General features: G+C 40.6%; 1 protein-coding gene across 5 annotated transcripts in view; it reads right to left on the bottom strand.

The window, feature by feature from the left end:
* Canx (calnexin) overlaps positions 1-16385 on the bottom strand; it is a 32100-nt gene extending 15715 nt beyond the window's left edge. Inside the window, exons 1-6 of one of the 5 annotated variants that reach the window (XM_028775890.1) lie at positions 16205-16292; positions 15104-15197; positions 4675-4749; positions 1374-1554; positions 720-793; positions 272-330 (exon numbers count right to left, since the gene is read on the bottom strand). In XM_028775890.1, the coding sequence (XP_028631723.1) occupies positions 272-330; positions 720-793; positions 1374-1547 (307 nt within the window). In that variant the 5' untranslated portion in view covers positions 1548-1554; positions 4675-4749; positions 15104-15197; positions 16205-16292. Of the gene's footprint in view, positions 1-271; positions 331-719; positions 794-1373; positions 1555-4674; positions 4750-15103; positions 15198-16204 lie in introns of all 5 variants that reach the window. The other 4 variants (XM_028775886.1, XM_028775887.1, XM_028775888.1 and 1 more) reach the window with 4 other exon arrangements.
* Positions 16386-16918: the final 533 nt, after the last annotated feature.

Here is a 16918-nt window from a genome sequence, read left to right as displayed (position 1 = left end):
CAGCATGAGCACATGGATCTAGTGGACACCTCCAGCATGAGCACATGCGCAACACAAATTGCAATCAGTGGGCTTTAAGTTAGGAGGGAGGGAATAAAGTTATATCTGAGAGGAGTCAGGTTAGGAGTGGGGGAAGATGATGATAGTGATCAATACATTATATACATGTATGAAATTCTCAAAAATAACCATGCTGTATTTTAAAGAGATGCAATGGAGACAAGATGCCACTTTCAGGTCACACTGCATCTAGAACAAATGGAACTCTCACCATCATATTTGGCAATTTCATCATCAGTGTCATCTTTTTTGGCTTTAGATAAAATCCACCTGTAATTAAGACAAACCCCAGAGTTAAAATAAGCGACAGTAAATGTTGCTTCAAGTACCACTGCTCTCCTATTCCATCTAGCCTATGTAACAAGACTTGAGAGGAAAAAATTCCCGAAAAATAAAATCTAGGGTAGAAGAGAAGAACAGTAATAAAAGCAATAAGAGGCAAAGTTCCAAGATACATTCATAGAAGACAAGCTGTACAATTAGACATGCTATCCCAGGGGCCCACTACTTAAGGGTGTAGCTAGCAGCAGAGCACTTGTCTCCCATGCAGGACACTAGGTTCGGCCCCAATACTGCTCAAAAAGGGTGCAGAGCTTTCCCACTACTCTTATTTACAAGACATTCACTTTTCAAACCTTTACTCCCAGGAAAACACTTACCCTGACAGAGACCCTCTGTCAAAGGAGTCAGCAAAATAAACCTCCCCTGTTGGAACTGGAGCTTTGTAGGTGACCTGTGTTAAACATAAAGTTAATTAAACACCAATATTTAAACCAAGCACAGTGGCAGAAGCCTGCAATCCCAGCCCCTCTAAAGGATATCAAATCCCAAGACATCCAGAGCTACAGAAGACCCTTGTTGTATTGGGAGGAATGGGTCATTTAAACATTCTTTAGAATTTACTCTCAGGGTTTGTTTTCAATTGTCACAAAGCTTTCATAGCTGTCCCTGAATTCAATCCACATGTACCCAAGGCTGCCAGAAAGCTTAGCAAATATCTTTTTAAAGTTGCTTTGCCTTCAAAAACAATTCCCTTTTTTGGGGTGAGGTAGGTGAGTGCCTGAGCAATAGGCAAGCAACTATCCGCAGCCTCTGGCTTCATTTTTTTTTTCTTTTTTTAAACCAAATGATAAGAGGATCTACTTTAAGCTGGGAATGGTGACGTACACCTTTAATCCCCTCACTCAGAGGGTATAAGCAGGTGGATCTTTGAGTTCCAGGACAGCCTGGTCTACATAGTGAGTTCAAGGACAGCCAGGACTACAAAAAGATTCCCCGTCTCATAAAAGAAAAAAGATTGATCTACTTCAAACCTTTGGAGATGAAGGAATGCTGGCATCTGATTTAGACTTTGAATCCTCTACCTCTTCAATCACATCATCAAGATCATCTTCAATGTCAATCATGTCATCATCATGTCCACCATGAGCATCAGCAGCTACAGTGCCAAGGACCAGTAGCCAACACAGTAACCACTTCCCTTCCATGGTCTATCTGCAAAAGAACAGAAAGTGAAATGTGCTGTTTCCCAATTTAAATTCCATAAAACCACTAACCTTAGCCTACTCCTAGCTTAAAATCAAGGTTTCAAATCATGGAACAACAAAAACATTTTTTTTTTTAAACCTATAAAAAAAGAAAAAGTGAACCCTGGGAGATGAAAGGATTTTCCTAAATTCAGTTAACTAAAAGCAACAATCAAAAGCATTATCTAACCATATCATATAAACTGGGTATTCTGGCGCATACCTATACTAGTATTTGGGTGGTTGAGACAGAAAAACCCTAAAAGGCCTGTCTGAACTATGAAGTGCTATCAAAAATTAATAAAATAAATTACACCAGTACCCCAATTCAGAAAGCACAGGTAGGAGATCAGAAGTTCAGTGTTGTCTTTGGCTACAGAGTAAATCTCTAAATCATAGGAAACCCTGTCTGTCTCTTTCTCTCACATACAGTGTCAAACAATACATAGACCAAGAGTATTTAATTAATTAGTTCCATCACACTTATTTATTATGTGTGATCTCTTCCCTAGAGTTGTGAAAAGACTTTTTTTTTTTTTGGTTTTTCGAGACAGGGTTTCTCCGTGTAGCCCTGGCTGTCCTGGAACTCACTCTGTAGACCAGGCTGGCCTCGAACAGTGAAAAGACAATTTTAAGGAGTCTTTCCTTTTACTGTTTGAGTCCAGGGATCTGACCTAGGTTATCAGGCTAGGTGGCAAGCACCTTTACCCATTAGCCATCTCCTTGGGGTTACAGAATGTCCAAAAGCTCTTTCACATCTAATTTACAGTGACTACTGTTTAAAACATTAAAAACTGTTACAAAGGTAACAGTTCACTTCACATTGAAGACTTACTATGGACACTGCTGATGCTGTTCGGTTCTCAGGTATATACATCTTTAAATTAGTATTCTAAGATTCCACAACAAAAACACTGCACAGAGTACTGGCTACTTTAATCGCTCATCTTTTAAGCACTTAAGTCTCTTGTGTATTAAACTAGCCCATCATGGGTGATAGGTGGGCCCTCTTTCTAAGGATCACAGCTCTACTGAAATAAAAGCTGAGCTATAAAACACAAAGTGAGCTGGGAGTGAGGCCTGAGAAAGCAGAGCCACGAGACTGGGGAAAGAACCAGCAGATGACCTACAGTATAAACATGACCTCAGCAGAGCACAATTTTCTCTTTCGTACATGGTCACCCAGTCAACCCTGGTCTTTCATTCTCCATTACCAACATAAGGATACTTACTGACATTCTGTTCTCTCTGAAGTCACCCTACACCCAGATGAGATTCTTTACACCTCAACACAGTCATAAAAGCTTATATCTGCAGCACCTGCACATCCTCTGGCTAGCAATCAGACCTTTCCTTCAGGCTGCTCTGCATAGTATTCTCCCAAAAACCCTCATTCACTTTAGTCAAGTCACTTTCAACCTCATACACATTCATGTTCAGTATCCATTTCCTCTTCTGAACTATGAAGTTCAGACAGGAACACACTACTAATAAAATTTCCTAAGACGGAGACATCCTGAGAAGTCCATACCCACAATCTTAGCTGTGTCTTACTCTTCTCCTAACCCTATGTTAAAATATGCTGACTTTCTTTTCAATAAACCACAACTGCTGAGAAAGAAAGAAAGAAAGAAAGAAAGAAAGAAAGAAAGAAAGAAAGAAAGAAAGACAGAAAGAAAGGAAAAGAAAGAAGGAAGGAGGCAGAGCTCAATGAATTTTACGCCCACCTGGTCTATAAGTCTAGGCTGATAAAAGCTATATAGTGATATCCTACCTTAAACAAAATCAAAAACATGAGTGGAATTATAAAATGATACAAGTGCTATGGATAAACAGCTACCATACAGCTAATCCAACAACTCCACTCTGGTTGTACAACCAAAATAACAAAAAGCAGGTTTTCAGAGGTATTTGCATATGCATGTTCATCACTATAACAATTGCTAAGTAAACAAACCTATTACAGATACTGCATACAGTGAAGCAATGGTTCTCAACCTGTGGGCCATAACCACTTTGGGGGAGGATCAACAACCCCCTTTCCAGAGTCACATAAGAGGTATTCTGCATATCAGTTACTTACATTATGACTCAGTACAGCAGCACAATTACAGCTATGAAGTAGCAAAGAAAGTAATTTTACAGTTGGGGGTCACTACATGAGGAACTGTATTAAAGGACTACAGCATTAGAAAGGTTGAACCAGCCGGGCAGTGGTGGCGCACGCCTTTAGTCCCAGCACTTGGGAGGCAGAGGCAGACAGATTTCTCAGTTTGAGGCCAGCCTGGTCTACAGAGTGTCTTCCAGGACAGCCAGGGCTACTCAGAGAAACCCTGTCTCTCAAAACAAAAAGAAAGGTTTAACCATTGCATTGAGGTGTCTTTTTTTTTCTTTTTTTTTTTCCATTGAGGTGTCTTTAAAAAAAATTTTTTTTTTACATGTTATTTTTATGTGTATGAGTGCCTGGTGCCTTTGGAGGTCAAGAGCCATTGGACCCCTAGGAAGTGGATGGAGTTAACAGACGGTTATGATCCTCCATTTGGGTGCTGGGAGCCAAATCTGGGTCCTAGAATAGCAAATGCTCTTAACCACTGAGCCATCTCTCCAGACCACATAAAACATCTTAAATGTCCAAATATAAAAGTAGAGAAACACAAGTTTGATAAGGGCTGAGGAAACAAAGGAGAGTTTAATATGAAGAATCTGAAAAGATTCTAAAGATTTGGTATGAATATGATTAGTGCTACTGATGTGTATATTTAAAAATACTTTAAGCAAAGTTGCTAAACATGATGATGCATGACTTTAATTCTAGCACTTGAGGTGGAAGCAGAGGCAGGAAGATCTATGTGGGTTCAAGGCCAACCTAGTCTATGTGGAGTCCGGGATAGCCAGACTCTGTCTAAAAAAATTAAAAGGCACTTGATACCAAGCATGACATGATCCTATATGGCAAATTTGTAAAGAACTGACTCTCTGAAATTGTCCACTGACCTCTACAGATATGCTGAGACACTGGTACACATATACATGTGTACATAAACACACACACAAAACAAAATCTTTACTTATCTGATGAGTGTTTTACCTGAAGAGGTCCCTGGAACTGTTGTTATGGATGATTGTGAGCCACCATGTGAGTGCTGAGAACCAATCCCAGGTCCTGTGCAAGAGCAACAAATGCTCTTAATCACTGAGCCATTTCTCTAGCCCCACAAACTATTTTTTAAAACTGTATTTTTCAAAACAAAACAAAACCCTTTTTTAAAGAAAAAGGAAAGAAAAAGAAAGAGAAATAAGGTTGAGCCTATTTTTCTCTCTTCTTTACAATCAAGACCATGATTTTGCGGGCAAACCCAAAAGAGAAAATGAAAAGGGCTCAATTTACTATATTGATCAATGTAAACCAACCTGTTCTAATGCTGAACTACAAATTCCTTATAAACTCTATAATATACACAGACAGACAGACTTATTTTTGAAGAGATACAGAGATGGTTCAGCAGTTAAAAGTGCTTCCCTGCTCTTCCAGAGGACCCAAGCTCAGTTCCCAGCACTCATTACACCCATTTATAACTCCAAAGTCTGGCCTTTGCAGACACATGCACTTACACACATAACCTCCTACAAACACATACACACATAACTAAAAGTAAAACTAAATCTAAAGAAACATGGTGTGTTTTAGAAAACAAAACAAAACCAAAAACAAACAAAAGAGAAAAACAACACTACTTCTGTTCTATTAAGAACGTAAGATATTGAGGACTGGAGAGATGGCTCAGGGTTAAGAGCACCGACTGCTCCAGAGGTCTTGAGTTAAATTCCCAGCAACTAGGATCTGTAATGAAATCTGTTTCCCTCTTCTGGTATTCATTAAAACAGAGCACTCATATACATAAAAAAAAGCTTTAAGGAAAAAGAAAAGGATGTAAGATAATAAAGAACAATAACAAGCTAAGAGAAAATATTTACAAAATACACATCTAATGGGCTTGATTTAAATATACAAAGAAGAAATAAACTTCAACAGAAGAGAACCCAACTACAAACTAAGCAAAACCTGGGATTACAATTCAGGGGTAAAGTCTATGGCCTAACACTTTGAGAAGCTCTGAGCTTAGTAAAAGATCTGTACCCAAAATTCTAAAAGCTACCAAAATACTTCCAGCAGGTGAATAGAAAATAAACAAGTCCATCTATACAATAAAATCTTGTTCAATCATTTAAAGAGGTCAGACTACAGAATTCCAATTACCAATATTCTGAAAGGGGAAGAACTAGAGACTTTACCATACAATCAATTGTGTGAAGGAAAAGGCATTTTTAAAAAGGCATTGAAACTGTTCTTGCCGGGCTGCGGTGGTAGCGCACGCCTTTAATCCCAGCACTCGGGAGGCGGAGGCAGGTGGATTTCTGAGTTCAAGGCCAGCCTGGTCTACAGAATGAGTTCCAGGACAGCCAGGACTACACAGAGAAACCCTGTCTCGAAAAAACAAAAACAAACAAACAAAAAAACCATTTAGGAACTCAAGTGATCAAAGACAACATGCACAATCAGACAAAACAATCTACAGCTTTATTATAGACCATCAAACAACCTTACTCAGGGTGAAAGGAGTGTGTTCAGTAAACCTGAACCTTTCAAAATATCACACAAAGAGCTCAAAGAGCAATTTCCCATGGTGGATGGGTCAATGACTCTGATATTGTCAGGCTTATCAACAGTTAATGAATTAAATATAAATAGATGGTGAATAAGAGCCACTTTTTCTCTGTTGGAGTAAAAATTTATAGACAAGTAAATAGAGACTGGAAGAATCCACATGGACATGCAAACAGAATTAAAGACATCAGTATGACTGTTTAGCTTAATACAAAATCACTTTAAAAAAATGTTTCCATTAATTTGCATATATACACCAATTGGAATTGGAATGCTTACATACTTCCTGCCAACTCCAAAGGCTCACAGAAATGAAGGATACTACATTATTGTAACCACCAACAAAAGAACACAAGATCTTAGTTTCTAATATTCTTCAGTAGCAGGAAAGAACACTTCTTGAAACATCCAATTCTATGAGAACAGGATAATATGCAAGACAGACATGGCTTGCTAGCTAATGGAATATGGTATAAGAATCTAGTCACTTAAGGAAAAACCGAGATCTGTGAGATCAAAACCACCTTGCCAAAAATCAATAAACTACAAAATCAGGCTCAGGAGCCAAGACTCCCAATACCCTTCATGTTAACTCTACATTACTTTTGTTCTAAAGAATTTTTACACTGACAAGCACACACACATTTTCTGGAAACAAGGTCTGGTATGTCCAGGGTGGCCTCAAACTTGCAATTCTGTCTCCCAAATGCTGGGACTACAGATATACACCACCATTCCTATTCAATTTTTCATACACTTTTATCTTTTTTCCCCCCAAGACAGGGTTTCTCTGTGTATCCCTAGCTGCCCTGGAACTTGCTCTGTAGACAGGGCTGCCTCTGCCTCCCAAGTGCTGGGATCAAAGGCACGCACCACCACCAGGCTCTTTTCATACATCTAAATGTATACACTATTGCATTTTTTTAACACCAAATCTTTTGTTTTGTTTTTTGTTTTGCAAGACAAGAGTTTCACTGTTCACCCACCAATCAGCCAAATTACCTTTACATCTACAGTCTCCTAAGCAGACAAGGCAACTTATGTTGTTTCCCGTAGTTTCTAAAAATTGTCAGAAAGTAATCTAGTAGCTTAAGAATAAAACAAAGTAAAGTGGCAGCACACACTTTTAATCCCAGAACTCAGGAAGCAGAAGCAGACTGTGAGTTGGAGCTTGACCTACAAAGTTCCAAGACAGAGAGGATTATTTAGAGACCTTGTCTCCAAAAAAAAAAAAAAAGAGAAACAAACAAACAAAAGAAAGGAAGGATAGAAGGAAGAAAAGAGAGACAAGCAAGCAATAGGTTTTGTTTTTAACATCTATTGTTATTATTACTTTCAACTTTCTAGAGTCTGTTCTCTTTCCCTCTTCCCACCATGTGGGACTTGGGAAAATGAACATAAGATATTAGGATTGGCAGTAACCACTTTTACACAGTGAACTACCTTCCAACCTAAGCAATAAAGTTTTTTTAAAAAAAAAGCAGCAGGGGACCTGGATTTGCAAGGCTCAAAGTGAAGTCAATACAGAAATTATCTTCTATATAGAAACACATATCCTACAATTCTTTTCTATTTCTAAGGCAGGGATTCTGGCATTCCTATACCATTTCTTCTGGCTTCTGACATAATTTTATTTTCTGCTTACAAGATATATCACTTTCTGGATTTCTTGAAGTTCTTCATTTACTGTTTTATTTTCTCCTATTTGTCTTGAACTGTGTGGCTTATACATGCTAGCCATATAACCTAACAATGAGCTAAATTTTCAGTACCATCTACTAGTCTCTAGGATCACCTGAACATGTCTTATACACAGGAGTTTGTCATTAAGTTTGTTGCCATAGGGCTGGAGAGATGGCTCAGCAGTTAAGACCACTGACTGCTTTTCCAGAAGTTCAATTCCCAGTAACCACATGGTGGCTCACAACCATCTGTAATGGGATCCGATGCCCTCTTCTGGTGTGTCTGAAGACAGCTACAGTGCACTCATATACATAAAATAAACACTTAAAAAAAAAAACGTTTGCTGCCACAGATCCCCTCTGAACTAGGATGCAAATGCAAGGCTGTATGGCTATCAGTTACAAATACAAACACAACTGTCAGTATATATCCAGAAAAATCTGTTTTTCACTTTTTCTTTTCCATTTTACCAAAAGGTTTAGTGAATAGCAAAACCAGACCCTTGTGTGTGTTATACAGTTCAAATCTTTGTCTTGTGAAATTACAAATTACTATAGCAATTAGAATCAAAGCCACATAACATGAAAATCTTAAAATCTAACCCTACTGAAAGGACAATTTCTTCCCAAAAAAATGGCTTAAGTATATCACTAACCTGAATTTTACATGACTTTGCCTTTAATGCAAACAATAAAACCAACAGTGGAGCAGGAACGAGTAGCATACATACTACATTATGCACTGATTTATAATCCAGTTCTTTAAAAAAAGCTGGTCAATCCCAGGACTGTTTCCTAGCAGTCACATACACATAACACTACAAAAATTCTGTGTTATAAAGGGGTCAAAAAGAGAAAATGCATCTGGTGCCTAGCAGCGAGCTTGAAACACTAAAATGGTTTGCAATGGTACACATCAGTGATCACAGCACTCCAGAGACTAAGCAGAAAGATCAGGAGTAATAGAATGAACAACGCCAGCGTGGGCCATATAAGGTCTTCTCTCAAAGAAATTCAAGGCTTAGCAAGATAGCTCAACAAGTAAAGATGCCACTAAGCCCAAGTTTGATCCCCAGAACTTATGTGATTGAGAGAACTGGCTCCTACAAGTTGCCCTCATTCTCAACACACATGTATTATAACATGTACATGTGTCTGTCATCCACTCTCTGGTTGTTTAAAAATAATAAAAAAAATGGCCAAAAAGGGAAAATATTCAAAAATAAATTATAAATTATTCTTAGAACTAAACTACACACATAAAAATGGGTATGGTCTGAATATACTTTGAAGTGTAGAACCATGTAAAAGGCCTGGTTTGGGTTGTACAGTTACCTCACTAGGAGAAACTCAGCAGTCACTGGTTACAACAGACTACCCTGTATTACTTTTTAAGTGCCAGGGCCATCTGCATGATAGCCTAGTATTCAGCATTATATTGCTGAACTTCATCCCTAGCCCTTATTTTTGAGACAGAATCTGCATTATGTAATCCAAGGTAGCCTCAGACTTAATGATGCCCCGCGTCCATCTCCAGGGCCTAGATTAAATTCATGTACCACTGTATCATGAAAAGAACTTTTGCCAGTTCTGTTATGCATATAATTACTTCAAAACTTTAGGGGTTTTGTTTTTAATGTGTCACTACTGAATCATGAGCTCAAGGCCAGCAAGTTCCAAGCCACCCAGGGATTCACAGCAAAATTGAGTAAAAGAAAAAAAAAAAAAAGATAGGCTAGTAAGAAAGCTTTCAGTGAGTAAAAGACACTCACTGCCAAGACTGTCAATCTGAGTCCATTCCCTGGAACCCACATAATAGAAAGAATTCCTGCATCCACCCACACCATGCACACCTATACATACAATAGTTAAAACCTTAATTTTATTTCATATGAATGTCTGCCTGCATGTTTCTGCACAATGTGCATACCCAAAACCTATGAAAAGTAAGGTGATGTCGATTCCTCCCTGGAACTGGTGCTACAATCCACTATATGGGTGCTGGGTACAGAACACAGGCCTTCTCTAGCCCCAGTAAATTAAAGAAGAAATTTAAGCTTAATGAAGTTTAATCTTTCTCAATTTTGAAGGGTTTGAGGGGCTGGGAAAGATACAGGTGTATTCTGGGAATTATTAGCCACTTAATACCAAATGTGAAGCCAATGACAGACTCTTATCTTAACCAAGGTGAACTGCTACTTGAGGTCATCTTCTAGCCTCAATGCACACAAGGGTAGCCACCCATATGAACGTGCACACACCCATACACATACCCACAGCAAGTTTAGAGTATGTATCAATGCCATAACCTTTGTCTAGCACATAAAAGCCCTAGGTTTGCTCTCCAGTAATCAAATGATCATCCACCTGCAATCAAACATAAAGCACAGACAAATACAAAGCCAACAGAATACATTATTTGCATGAAGACTCTGGCATGCTTCCCAACTTACCAAAGACAAAGGAGCCTAGTTTTCAGGACCAAAGAGATCTTCAAGACCACCTACCTAATGCACTCATATTTCAGTGCAATCCACCCAGCTTTTAGTTTTTGGGTTTTGTTTTGTTTTGTTTTGTTTTTTTGAGACAGGGTTGTTTCTCTGTATAGCCCTGGCTGTCCTGGAACTCACTCTGTAGACCAGGCTGGCCTTGAACTCAGAAATCCGCCTGTCTCTGCCTCCCAAGTGCTGGGACTAAAAGCGTGCTCCACCCAGCTTTTAGAAGGGTAAATTATCTTAAATCGAAGTGGAAAGTTGAGATTTTATTATTTCACAGTGCTGTGATCAAAACCAGAGCTTCCTGAAGGTGGACAGAAGCCATGCCTCTGAGCTGTATCCCAAGTGTTCAGCTGCAGGTTTTCTTCTATTTTGAAACCACAATTCCTAGTAGCCTGTCTTGTCCGGAAAAACTGTTCTAGTTTCTCCAGCTTCTGAGTAACTTGGTCAGTTCATCTACATCCAGTCCTCCCTCCTCCAGTCTATAGACCTGTATAATAGAACTACTGCCCGATGCATGTATTTTTAAAAGATACATTATTTTTTTAAATTTCATATGTATGACTGTTTGTTTGCCTGCATATGTGCCTAGGTACCATGTATGTGCATAGTGCCAAGAGGCTAGGAGAGGGCATTAAATTCTCTGGCTGTAGAGTTACAGATGGTTGTGAGTCATCATGTTGGTGCTAGGAACTAAAGACTGGTCCTCTGGAAGAGCACCCAATATAGTTAACAACTTAGTCATCTCCCTAGCCATCAAATACTTCTTAGAAGAATTTAAGGCGCACTGGAGAGATGGCTCAGTGGTTAAGAGCACTGTCTCCTCTTCCCAAGGTTTTGAGTTCAATTCCCAGCAACCACATGGTGGCTCACAACCATCCATAATGGGATCTGATGCCCTCTTCTGGTGTGTCTGAAGACAGTGACGGTGTACTCACATACACAAAATAAATAAATCTTTAAAAAAAATTAAACAAAAAGAAACCAACTCTAATTTCTTTCATTTATGAAAATTACAGGAATAGTAAAATGACCTAATATTCTTGTTATTCTAAAATACTAAGTAATTTTTGAAATAGCATAGAAATTTTAAAATGTGACTTCTATGTAAGCTATGCATTCATTCCATTCATTTCAGCACACTATTGGTGTGAATATGTTCAGGCTTATGTCTTCCTCCTGTTATCTTCCTCCATCTCCCTTCACCTTATCTTTTTTGACACAGTCTCTGAGAGACCCTGAAGCCTACCTACACTGGCTACCTGGCCAGTGAGCTCTAGCATCCCAGTTGTTTCCAGACCCCAGCCCTGAATGCTGACAATGTGAACTCCAGTCTTAATGCTTGCACAATAGGGTAGGCACATCACCATCTAAGCCATCTCTCCTCAGCCCTCATTTGATATAGTCTCTTAAAAATTTTTTAGTCTTTAAAAAAATTTAGATCTTGGCAGGGAATACTTTAGGAGGCCTAAACGACCCCATATAAACTCTAAGGGTTTCTATCACTATTTTATATATTCTGCCCAAGAGCACAGACAGAAATATGTTTGCAAACACATATTCAAATCACAATTCCTAGTTAGCTACTTAATAATGTGGGTCAACTGCTAATCTCTGGGCCTGAGTTTTTTCTCTAACCCAATACTAACTTCTACTCTAGAATTGCCTATTAGGTTAAACATATGTAAACTCCTTATGAAGAGGCCTGTTTTACAGCATATGCTCAATGTTAGCAGTGACTGTTTACAGTTACTAGATATTGCTAGTATTTCTACTTGTTGATTTTTAATGAATTTAAGGCAAATACTCTAAACTTTATTTTGGGGAAAATGTAAGCACTTAGTAGTATTTATTATTTTGTGTGCGTACACATGTGGAAGTCAGCAGGTGACTTCCAGGAGTCAGTGCTTTCCTTCCACCAAGTGGCACCCAGCAATGGAACTCTAGCCATCAGGCTTGGCAGCAAGTGCCCTGACCTTCCTATCATCTTTCCACTATTTTGTGTGTGTGTGCCTTCAGATTTTACTACTACTTACACATTGTCAAAATTGTAAAACATGGGCTAGAGAGATGGCTTGGAAACTAAAAGTGCTTACTGCTTTTGCAGAGGACCTTATACTCACATTAAGTGGCTTACAATCGCCTGTAACTCCAGCTCTGGGGCATTCTGCACACATAGTAACACACAACCAAGAAATATATATACACTTAAACAAACAAACAAAAAAGGCCAGAGAGAAGGCACAGAGGATAAAGGCACTTGTCAAGAAGCCTAACGGGGCTGGAGAGATGGCTCAGTGGTTAAGAGCACTGACTGCTCTTCCAGAGATCCTGAGTTCAATTCCCAGCAACCACTTGGTGACTCACAACCATCTGTAATGGGATCTGATGCCCTCTTCTGATGTGTCTGAAGACAGCTACAGTGTACTTGTTTAAATAAAATAAATAAATCTTTAAAAAAAAAAAAAAAGCCTAACAGGTTGAGATCAATCCCTAATGCCCATATTGAAAGAGAAACCAATTCCAGAAAGGCCACACCGACTTCTATATATGTCCAAATGCATGCATGAACAAACAAAAATTAAAATATCTTGTAAGAATTTTAATAGGGAAAAATACAACTGTAAGTGTTCATCTATTAAAAAATAATTTTAAAAATCCATGATTACACACTCCTGTAGTCCTAGTTACTTAGGAGGCTGAATTTGGATGATTAAGTGAACCCAGAAATTCAAAATTACCTTGGCAGACAGGAGATACAGCAAAGTAGTAGTTGCTAAGTTCAAGGCCCTAGATTCTATTCTCAGTATTTAGACAGGACAACATCCTGGCAAAGAGTGTGATCTGTGACCCGCTCTATGAAATCGACTTTACTCATATGTCAAAATTGGGGGGTTTTGCTTCACGTGCTAGGAATGGAGCCCTGGGTTTCAAGTTTGCTAGGCAAGAGTTATATCCCACCTTGGATTTTTTTTCATTGACAGAAACACAGAAGTAATTTGTTATTTGTTTTTTGAGACAAGGTTTCTCTGTATAGCCTTGGTTGTCCTAGAACTCATTCTATAGACTAGGCTGGTCTTGAACTCAGAGATAAATCTACCTCTGCCTCCCTCATGCTGGGATCAAAGGTGAACCACCACCACCACTATCACCCAGCTAATAAGTGATTCTTTTTAAGTAACTTTTGTCCACTTTAAGATGTGAATACCCAAGATGGAGAGAGGGCTCAGTGATTAAGAGTTCAGTTCCCAGTTGGACAGCTATCTGTAATTCCAACTCCAGAGAATACAATGCCCTTTTCTGGCCTCCACGGGCACCCATGAATATATTGCATATACTCACACCAACATACACATAAAAATGTTTTTACATAGATTTATTTCAAAGATTTATTTCATGTATATGAGTATGGTGTCCTCAGACACACCAGAAGAGGGAATCAGATCCCATGAGATGGCTTTGAGCCTCCATGTGGTTCCTGGGAATTGAACTCAGGACCTCTGGAAGAGCAGCCCTGCTCCCAACTGCTGAACCATGGCACTAGCCCTAAATAAATCTTACAGAGATTTTTTTTTTAAAAAAGATACAAATACCACAATATAAAAATTTTCTAGATTCCTTAAAAGAAAAAAAAATTCAGAGCTGAAGACATAGCTCAGTGGTTAAAAGCACTGGCTGCTCTTCCAGAGGACCCAGGTTGGATCCCCAGCACCAACATGATGGTTCACACACATGGTACACAGACATACATGCAGGCAAAACACACATACACAGAAAATTAAATAAATAAGCCTAAAAATTCTTACCAAACACTTGTAACAATAACAAAGCATTTAATAAGCACTTTCCTGCCAGGCGGTGGTGGCGCACACCTTTAATCCCAGCACTTGGGGAGGCAGAGGCAGGCAGATTTCTGAGTTCGAGGCCAGCCTGGTCTACAGAGTGAGTTCCAGGACAGACAGGACTACACAAAAAAAAAAAAAAAAAAAAAAAAAAAAGGCACTTTCCTAATGAGTTTTACAGTAAGCTGTACAGACTACAACTACCTTTGGCATTTTAATTACTTCTTAGGACTTTTTATGAGCTGCCAATTCTGTTTGCCCATTTCCTTACACTTTCCAAAGCAATTTCTTAGTATCTGCCCTCTCAAAGTAAATTAAGTAGCAGGCTCACTCCCATTTTAAAAGGCTAGGAAGCAAAATTACCATGCTGGACACTTGTCTTCTGCAGTTATGCTTACCAACTGCCACTCTATTCCCTTAAAAGTTTTCTTGCAGGAAAGTGACCTCTGCAGGACAAGGATGCAAGGTGTGTAGTCAAGATGCACGTGCCTTGTGGCCCTTGAAAGATTAAGGAGCTAATTGCACTGTTAAGATAGCCAGGCGGAGACGCCCATTTTCAGATAGCTTAGTGAACTCCTATTGTGGATGGTTCACTACTATATACAATTCTGCAGGGCCTGGCTCACCCGTGTACCCTGCCTGGCCTGTAAGCTTAATTACAACGTAAGTACAACATGAGAATTATTCCGTTCATGCCCTTTCAAGAGTTACTGGAAAATATACAAAGATTTTTAAGATAATCCCCTTTCCCCCTTTAAAGGGGGGGGGGGCAAATTATGCAAAAAACAAGCAGAATCTTCCATTTGCTCAGGGTAAAGAAACTGTAGCTCACCTTTGTCAAGGTTTTAATATCCAATTCGGTTAAACTTCACACAACCAGCAACCACTAGTGTCATGAATGTGTCCTCAGGTCCTGGCACACAGGACTTAACACAAAAATTAGTATATCAGTGTAATGACCAAGGCATTCAGACTACAAGAAGCCAGTGCAATTACTACCCACTGAACCTTTACTATACATCCAATTTCTCATTCCTATTGCCTCTTAATTTAATACAAGGCCATCAGCCATTCTGCCTACTCCTGGGGAATGAGCCCTGAAGTAGAAAAATCTCCCAAATTCCCATGCCCCCGATAAATTGCAGTTAGGTGCTTGAACCAGAACTTTTAACCTTAACTAAGAAACCCAAACTGTCTAGTCCTCAGTTACAATCCCAACTGGATGATTAAAACTACCTGTATGACCTTGGGCCAGTCATTTCAAACTTCTAGGCCTCAGTTTCTTCCTCTCACTAACTGAACTTTCGCTTGTATTTCCTGCTTTTAAGGTCCAGTGAATACTCCCACTGGATTACTATCTATTCACCACCGAATAGGCAGGTGCTTTAATAGTTAAGCCTTAAGTTTCTCAAGCGGTACACGTTCTAGTACATTCTACTCCCTCATCAGGGTGCTCTGGTCCTGTGTTCGCTTTGGGCATGTTATTTCCTAATATTTAAACTGTAACGCTTATCTCTCTGGATTTACTTCACCTTTCCCTACTATTTGGGCTAGCTACCTACTAGGCCTAATTCTAATATCACACCTGTACCAGATTACTCAGTCCACCTCTGGGTGGGCCAGGACAGGGCCTAAGAAAGCTCTAGAAGCAAAGCCATAGGAAGTTGTTAGCTTTTTCAGAGGTCAAGGGAAACCCCAGGACACCTGCCACGCCTCCCGACCCCGGCGGTATTGCCCAGGCCAGCCTCTCTAACCCGGCCGCTCTCCTCACTGCCTTGACCGTCCGCCCGGGCCTCCGCCACTCGAAAGCCCGCCCGACCCCTCAGCCGTCGAGACTCCAGCCACGCCCGACCCCCTCCGCCGCGGCGCCGCTCACCCAGGCCCCCAAGGCTAGTCCCAGGCCTGAGGCCCCCGCACACGCTTCCCATCTCACCTCGAGCCTCCCGGGGACCACTGGCGGCTCCCTCACCTTTTCCCACCCGCACACCCGGCCCCGTGCTGCAGTGGAGACAGCGGCAGAGGCGGCCCGACCGTCACGTGCCGCAGAACTAAGAGGCCTCGGCTACCGCCGCCGCGCGAGCGAGCCCCACCGCACGAAGCCCAGCCCCGCGTCCGCCCCTCGTTCCTGAGTGGCTACAACGACCGTCAGATCCCGCCCCTTTGCGCAAGATCTGTGAATCTCTTGGTAAATACAGCCATCGCTCGAAGCTCCTTCCCATACGCCCCCTAGGGCTATTCTTCGTGGAGCGTGGTGATTGGTCAAGAGCGAGGCAGGAAGTGGTTGTTAATTGGGTATGAGGAAAGAAGGCGGGCCGTCACCAAACGGGCGGGTGCGCGCTCCCGAGGGCGGGCGGATTTGGCACGCGTTCGCGCGTGGGTCGCTCTGGTTCTTCAAGGCTGGTGTGTTGGTGGACATCCAGAAGACACCTTTCCCACCCATTGAGTTAGGAACCCTGTTCCAACCACGCCTGGGACCTATGGCCTTCATCAGAAATGGTGAGAGGTCAGGCCGGTGTGCTGTGCTGCAAGTGAGATCCCTCTGGGCAGCAGACACAGCCTTTCTTGCGGAGTCATCGCCCTGAGCCGAGGAGCCTGAAACCTCTTTACCTAACAAAACACTATCTAGATTCACAATCATGCAACATGA

The sequence above is a fragment of the Grammomys surdaster genome, unplaced genomic scaffold (genome assembly GCF_004785775.1).
Source record: "Grammomys surdaster isolate TR1022 unplaced genomic scaffold, NIH_TR_1.0 262, whole genome shotgun sequence".
In the NCBI taxonomy this organism is placed as follows: domain Eukaryota; kingdom Metazoa; phylum Chordata; class Mammalia; order Rodentia; family Muridae; genus Grammomys; species Grammomys surdaster.
This window is presented reverse-complemented; position numbering and strand designations above follow the sequence as displayed.